Source organism: Amblyraja radiata, chromosome 10 (genome assembly GCF_010909765.2).
Source record: "Amblyraja radiata isolate CabotCenter1 chromosome 10, sAmbRad1.1.pri, whole genome shotgun sequence".
Lineage (NCBI taxonomy): Eukaryota > Metazoa > Chordata > Chondrichthyes > Rajiformes > Rajidae > Amblyraja > Amblyraja radiata.
In genome coordinates, this window is record NC_045965.1 from 6,527,474 (window position 1) to 6,535,608 (window position 8,135).

The 8,135-nt window shown below is 41.5% G+C and overlaps 1 protein-coding gene across 8 annotated transcripts in view; it reads right to left on the reverse strand.

The window, feature by feature from the left end:
• The window catches only part of ssbp3 (single stranded DNA binding protein 3), a 172,226-nt gene extending 164,957 nt beyond the window's left edge, over nucleotides 1-7,269 (reverse strand). For 4 of the 8 annotated variants that reach the window (XM_033027922.1, XM_033027923.1, XM_033027918.1 and 1 more), the window contains exons 1-4: nucleotides 6,838-7,234; nucleotides 6,413-6,485; nucleotides 6,123-6,184; nucleotides 1,607-1,691 (exon numbers count right to left, since the gene is read on the reverse strand). In XM_033027922.1, the coding sequence (XP_032883813.1) occupies nucleotides 1,607-1,691; nucleotides 6,123-6,184; nucleotides 6,413-6,485; nucleotides 6,838-6,893 (276 nt within the window). In that variant the 5' untranslated portion in view covers nucleotides 6,894-7,234. Of the gene's footprint in view, nucleotides 1-1,606; nucleotides 1,692-6,122; nucleotides 6,185-6,412; nucleotides 6,486-6,837 lie in introns of all 8 variants that reach the window. The other 4 variants (XM_033027917.1, XM_033027924.1, XM_033027921.1 and 1 more) reach the window with 4 other exon arrangements.
• Between the last annotated feature and the right edge of the window lie 866 nt (nucleotides 7,270-8,135).

Genomic DNA, 8,135 nt, shown 5'->3' on the forward strand with positions numbered 1-8,135 from the left:
AAGTGGTTGAATAGATAATATAACAAGATAGAATGTGCATAATTTGCATGGTCACTAATGTATTGCCTTAATACATTGCAGAACAGGGCAGTAATGCAAAAATCAAAGAGCATATGCGCTTTAACACCTTTTCCTACAAGCCTGGTAAACTGTTACTGAACTGGTCATTTTAGCCAGGTTTCAACCGCTGAGTTCCACCTGCAGTGCAGTTAATCATAAACAGTTTGCTGTCACCTAGCCAACGCACAAAATCTTCTGCCAGGGTTATACATGTTCTAGTCTCTAGTAGCCATGCTGGGAAGGTACTCTTACACAGGCACAGACTCTGTATCGTGTTCCATTAGCAAGCAAATGACAGACCTCAACTCAGCTGAACCAGTGATATATCACCAGTCATGGTTACACTACCGACTATGCCAACGAGCAACAGCAGGATTAAAAAGCATCGCATAACATCTGTTGGCAGGCATCCCATACATTCAGAACTTCACATTGGTTTTACCATATTTTAAACCCAAATAGTCTGCATACGAGCGGAGACAAGATCCAATTATTTAATTTGAAATAAAAGCACTTATGTAAACTAATTCTTGAAACGGCTTTAGATATACCAACAATCATATTTTTCCAAAATAGAATACACCCACAAAAAGGCTGCTTGTTCTTCAAGCATAAGCTTCATGTTGAAGTCTTTTATAATATAATTTACTAGCATATTCAATCTTGGCTCCGTGTCCAAGATGAACTGTGCAGAGCACGTATCACCACAGATCCATACGTGAACAATGCCATTCACCGAGCAACCCCCCCCCCTCACAAAACTTCCCTCAATACAGCTCTTTCTCACCAGTACATAATTTCTCATTGTTTCAAAACGACAATTTCACGGTAAATTTGTATCAAACTACACAAGTTTCTTTTTCATCAAACCCATTAAAAAAGTTATTTTCCATCTGCATAAAATGATTTGCATTCTGTGATGAACACATTATAATAGCAGGTTCTTAAATTATGCAGAGCAATCTTCAATATACAATCCTGAATGCTTCGATAACAGAGCTTGAATTCAAAGCAGAGTGTTCTTGGAGTCATTGCATTAAAGTCCTCCAGGCACCTGCTGAAAATCATTACATGTACCAGTATGCAGGCAGGACAGTAACCAAAAACGAACCATCATGTTCATACTGCAACTACATTTCAAACTTTCGACACAAAATTCCAATCTCAAATATTCTTAAAACAAGATGTATTGACATTAATACGTCCACCAGAAACGATGACAGATTTAATGCCACTTTAAAACAATGATTTCCACTTGCATTTTTTTTAAGCATGGTCAATAGGTCTTGCAACAAATACATTAAAACTAATTCACTTGCAAGTCAACTTGAGGATATTGAAGCAAGAAAATCACAATCGATTGTGTCCATTCTTTCCGCCAAAGAGTTTTACAACAGATTCTGCAATTCGCACAGATTTCTCAATGAAATTTGTCCTCCCCAAAAGTTTAGATTCTGTGTCAAACATTAACATGGTCCTGTCAGGAAGTGATCACACAAATGACAACATGTTTTGAAAAAAAATGAAGAACTTTTAATTAACTCACATAATCATGAAAGGCTTTTGCTTCACTTGAATGTTCACACGTGTCTCGTCTTTCAGGAGCTGCACAGTAAAGATCCCAAAATACACTGAAGGGGAAAAGAAAAGACAATTAATTTCACATATTATAAAATGCTGACTCAGGCAAATCATAATACTTGATGGGAAAAAACAAGCTTATAAGTATTGAATCTTCCAAGATCAGTTACAATTTATAACTTAATGAAATGACATTAAAAAAAAAAATAAGAGTAAAAACGCTTGGATTGTTTACGCTGAGTAATAATAAATGAAGGTTCATGGCCTTTAACTGAAATACCTGCAAGAAAACATCTATAATTCGAATGCAGCAGCTTCTCATTCTACTTCAAGGCATCCATCCATCCATGCTGTGTGCTGCACATTAACAAATCCCTGGTTCCAACCTAGGTCGGCCTGTACCAGCACGTGCTCTACCAAAACATTCACCTGACAGAACCCATTAATTTGCCAGCTAGTTTGTCATAACTTCATATAATTAATGTTCCCCCGATATCTCTTCAACTTGTACTCTACCCTCTCCACAGCTCTCAAAATGAAATCCTGCCTCATTTTAAGTAGACTGCTTGCACTGTCATAAACACCATGGTGCACACAAGTTGCTCCCCCACCCCATGTCACCATCAACTCAAATTCAAACCAAAACACTCTCCCGATGCAACAATTCTTATCAAGATATGTTGCAACAAGCAGCAGTAGCTGCAAGCAAAAAATCTAAACCACAGCTTCCAGCTCTTCCACCAGGTCCCTTATCTCTTTACCAAATTAACATACTGATTCCCAAATAAACAGAGGACACCTGTTTGCCCCAGTTTAATCCATTAAATGGATAACACCGTCTTTTGGACAAAAGTCGGTAAACCAGTCCAAGTATCAATTACAGTTTTTAATGAGTCACCCCTCAATGTTTAACCAAAACATGTTTTTACCACCTTATAATTATTATCTCAATCCTTAAATCGCAGGGCGACTACTATTTCAGTTGATGTTTTTTGACAATAATCCCCCTCATTCACCATTACCAGGTTGCACGATTAAGATTACAAAATATATCTGGACACTTCAGACACAAAAGGTAACAAAGTAGTGCACAAGAATATATTTCAGATAATTACATAAAGCAGACATTTAAAACCACACACAAACACAACACGCCCTTCGAACACAAGTTGATAGTCAACAATCATCATCTCTACCCAGTTGTTCATCTCCCTATCTCAAGTGTCACCATGGACATTTATGGCACCCCAGTGCCTACACAGACATTACCCAAGTTGCAGGCTGAACCTGGTTATTGTGATCAGTAAGAATCAAACTTAAATCGTATTAAACACTGCGTTTTTGGACAATTTGCTCCCAGCCTATGCCGTTAAATTCCACAACATACTGCCTTCACTGAACTCCTCACATTAACAACCTAGGCAACATCACAATCACAGTAGGGGAAGGTGGAGGAGCTGTCTGAGAATGAACATGCAATGCCTTGCACCACTGTCACATTTGCATTAGTACTAGCGCTGGCAATAGACTGAACAGTAATCAAAAACATGAAAGGGTCAAAAACTTCAAATTCCTGGGCATGCATATTTCCAAAGATCTTTCCTGATGCAATTATGAAGAAGGCACATCAGCGCCTCTACTTTCTGAGAAGTTTACAGAGAGTCGGTATGTCAAGGAGGACTCTCTCTAACTTCTACAGGTGCACAGCAGAGCATACTGACTGGCTGCATCGTGGCCTGGTACAGCAACTTGAACGTCCAGGAGCGGAAAAGAATGCAGAAAATTGTGACCACTGCCCAGTCCATCACCGGCTCTGACCTCCCCATCATCGAAGGGATCTATCGCAGTCGCTGCCTCAAAAGAGATGCCAATATCAAAGACCCACACCATCCTGCCCACGCACTCATCTCTCCATTGCCATCGGGAAGAAGATACAGGAGCCTGAAATCTGTAACATCCAGGTTCAGGAACAGCTTCTTCCCCCCCCCCCCCAGCCATCGGGCTATTAAACACAACATCAAATAAGCTCTGAACAATAACAGTCTTTCATTACTATTGAACTTTATCTGTTTATTTATTGTATATATATGGTCTATGGACACACTGAACTTTATCTCCCATTCTGTATTATGTTTACATATTCTGTTGTGCTGCAGCAAGTAAGAATTTCATTGTCCTATCTGGGACACATGACAATAAAACTCTCTCGACTTGACTCTTGAAGTGTGCAGGAAGGAACTGCAGATGCACCGAAGATAGACACAAAATGCTGAAGTAACTCAGCGGGACAGGCAGCATCTCTGGTAGTCTTTTCACCAGAACATTAGGGATATAAACAAAATGTGTTAACCAATTCCTATTCTTGGTTACAAAGATGATATTTCCAGACCAGATGAAGTCCAAAGAGTTTTTCCAAAAGTTCAACCGAGAAACACAAGGAGTTCCAAACACTCGGTGTCTACTCATAGTCCTACAAAAGCACAAGTCAATAACATCTGAAACAAGAAATAGATCAATCAATAGGAAAGTTAGAAAGTACAATAAGTACACTTTTGTGCCGCCACTAGAAATGAATTGGAATTGGAATGTATTTAACAACCAGATTACAGTATCCATGATTCACAAACTTTGTCCCACCGATGAACAGATGTATTCACGTAAACAAGGAATATCGGTACCGCTGAGTATCTAGAACTGGCAGGAAAACGTTCAAATATTTGTGCCAGACTACCAAAGAATGAAGGAAAATAGTTGATCAAATGTTGCAATAATACAGCTAAAAATAAAATGGTGTATTTTTCTACAGTAATGTTCCATGGACATGCCGCCTGATGCTGGAATTTTGAGCGAAACAGTGCTGGAGTAACTCAGAGGGTCTGGCAGCATCTGTGGAGGGAATGGATTGGGGATGTTTTGGGTTGGGACCCTTCTTCGGACTCATATTTTTGGTTGGTACCTTTCTTCATACTTTGAAGAAGGGTTCCAAACCAAAACTTTATTTATCCAATAACTTCACAGATGCTGCCTGACCCAGTGAGTTACTCCAACATTTTGCCTTTGCTCAATATTCCAAGTAATGTATTATTACATTCCAATGATTTAACTCTCACTGCACGACATTCAGTATTGAAAAATATCACATCCCAGAAAGAAATGGATCCCAAACATAACGTCCAGTGTAGCTATGAGGACTGACATTGCATGGAGTTACCAAGCAAAATAATACTTTTCCCAATGAGAAAGGAAAACGTGCCCACAGCAAATTATGGAGGTACAAGCAAACTGACTCATGAACTAAACTAAATCTGTATTTTACATGTAAACGTATACAAATCAGTAAATATTTATTGACACTAACCCAATGGCAATTGACATGGTCTGCTATAGACAAACGCATGCAACAAAACTCCACATCAAAATATCATTTATTCAAAAAGCAATTAAACATTCCTGTTTAGACATCTCTCTTGCAACTGCTATGTAGTTTCCAATTCAGGTTTCAGCCAATTAAGATCCCACTGATGGCAAATAGAGAGACTCCACCATATTGTCCTATCCATCTAAATACCAACAAGCAAAGTTAACTGCAATAAAGTCATCCTGGTGAGGACACAATTCATAGAAAACACATCTGATACGCCAGCCTGTACTGAGTTGAATTGGGGAGGACAGTGGAACAGAGGTAGTTAATAAGTATTGCCTCCATTCAAGTTAACAGATATTTGAATCAATGCTGGGCAAGAACCCAAGCAAAAAGTAATGCTGAAATATTTAATATTGATGGACACCTCTGTCAGCTAACATGACTGGACTTCAAGAATGGCTGCTGGGATGAGATTTTTGACAGCCACTGTGGAATTAATTCCACCTTAACAAAAAGGCCAAACATTCTTTATCAAGGTAAAAAAAATTGTAAGATGCTTCCTTCTGACCTGCTCCCCATGCCTGATGCAATTTCCAAGGTCTAGATAACAACTGAAACAATGTTATTACCTGCCAGTTCTAATAACCATCTTAAACACAGGCACTTTTCACACAGTAACAAGATCAAAGAATGATTGTAAGAGAAAATTACACCTACACATCTATCTACACACAGTTCCCAAAGTCTTAAAACCAACAACACAACTATCATTCATACACATTACACCTTAAAGAAACGTTTTTAACACTAATTGACAACATTTTGCACATTTCAAATCCTATCATATTGCGTGGCGCAGATTGTAAACAATCTAGTATGTTGATTTAAAAATATATGAACTATTTATTATATGACATTTAATCATTTCCAAAACTTTAATTTTATCAAGGGATGCCTGTTGCTACTGTAGCCTTTTGCGTTGATCCCTCTTTATCATGTTTTAATGTTGCCTAAAAGTTAAATAGAATCAAGGTATCATGGAATATATTTAACACTGGGTGCAATGATGGGAACTCTGCACAAACCCATTGTGGGACACTTAAAATTGTCTACTCACCACCACCAGGAGTGTAGAAACCCAGGAGGTTCTCCTAATGTAATATTTTTCTCCCATCGTATCTGTAAACCAAATTTTTGTTTTAAACTCAGAATAAGCGCAGGTGAAAAACAGGGAGAGGAAGGGTTATTGGCGGGGGAAGTCAGTATTCAAAACTAGTCAGTTGAATAGATTTTTTTTTGTTTTGTAGCCACAATAAATGGCAAAAGGTTAACACAATTCAAAATGGAGGCGAGATTGTCCGCCTGAGAAACAAAGGCTAAAGCGGAGTGATGGAGACATACAGTTACCTCTGAGAGGAAGGTCTGTGCAGATTTCTGTGCCCCGACATGAAGCAGATATTCGTACACGTACAGAGCCAACCTGCAGGCGAAGGGGACACAAAGAAGCTGGTTACAAGGCTATCTATTTATTACAGCAGGAATGCGGAGCGAGAGAGAGAGCAAGTGAGAGGATGGAAAGGGGGGGGGGGGGTGTCATCGAGCGGCGTTGCACCCAGCTAAACCCGCCGGACACAATCTTTAACCCAGTTTCTGCAAAGAAGCGGAAACGCACAGCGTGCGAGTCAGAAGCAAATAACAATAATAATAATAATAATAATAGCGAAAAGCAATTGAATCCCCGGGAATTGCAGCGGTCGCTGCCCAGCTCGGGGAGCCTGCAAAAGCTGAGAAATTTCCTATTTATCCCAGCAACAAAGATAAAATAAACTTACTTTTCTCGTGCCTGTCCGTCCGAGGGCACCGCCGAGCCTTTGCTTTTGGCGAACATGCTTTCTTTCTAGGGGGGGGGGGGGGAAGGAGCTGCCTGGCGTCGGGCACCTGTCAAAGCATCAAACCCGGGGCGACCCCATCGCCGCGTCCCGTCCGTCCGCACGCAGCCCAGCCCAGCTTAGTTTAGTTTAGCTTAGTCTAGCCCAGCCTAGCCTAGCCCAGCCCGGCCCGGCCCAGCGCTGCGCAGTTCAGCTCAGCTCAGCTCCACAAGCAGAAAGCACCGCCCAAAGCAGCTCCAGCAATAGAAAGCGCCTCCCAGCGCAGCTCAACTCAACTCAGCCCCGACAGCAAAAAGCAAAAAGCACCGCCCAGCGCAGCTCAACTCCAGCAGCAGAAAGCGCCGCGTCCGCGCAGCGCAAAGTCCCGCCCCGGCCCGGCCCCGCCCCCACACGCCTGAGTGACACCACCCTCGCCCAATCAGCCGCCGCCAGTGACGTCTCCCCAGCGGACGGCTCCCCCTTAGCCAATCAAGTCCGGGCAGGGGGGCGGGACCTGGCCAGTTGGATACACACACCCGCTGCACCCATTGGTCGGCTGAACCGATACATCCACAGCGGGCAGCCTAGAAGCGGCACAGCCAGCAGTTTCTAACCACCCACCCACCTCCCTCCCTCCCACTATTCCGGGTTAGCACAGCATCCCCCCGCTCGGCGGCTGCTGCAAAAACCTGGCACAGAATACAGCACTCGCTTTAAAGTCCAAATAGAGAGAGAGAGAGAGAAAAAAATCCATTGTTTGACTCTAAGTTTCTGTCGCATTCACCCGGTAAACTTTCTGGATTTTTTATTCTGATTGGTGTCCCTGTGTTAAATAGCGTTTGTTTCTATTACTCGTCTGATAATGACATATTTTTGCTTTAACAAACTCTGCCGCTCGCTTCCCCACCTCCCGCCATACCACTCAGTCATTGAAAGGATGTTAGGTTCGCGCAGAGTTAACTGTCGATCTGTACAAATCCAGAATTTAATTACTAGGTTTTAAATCAATGTTTAAGCCCCCCCCCTTCTTCTCCTTCCTCACATGATCAGAGGCGCATGCAACGCAGAGCATGTGCTTCAGGTGAAAAATTAACATGAGGAGAGGTAGTTATCTCAGGGTACTACTAAATTCAAGTCACTCGTTATGAGTATTATACCATTATCTTTATTTTCAATAAACGCTTTCTCCCTTTCGATGCTCCTTTGGTGCGAATAGGAGAGGTGCAACAGTTTATGATGGAACAAAACCAGTTTGTACACAC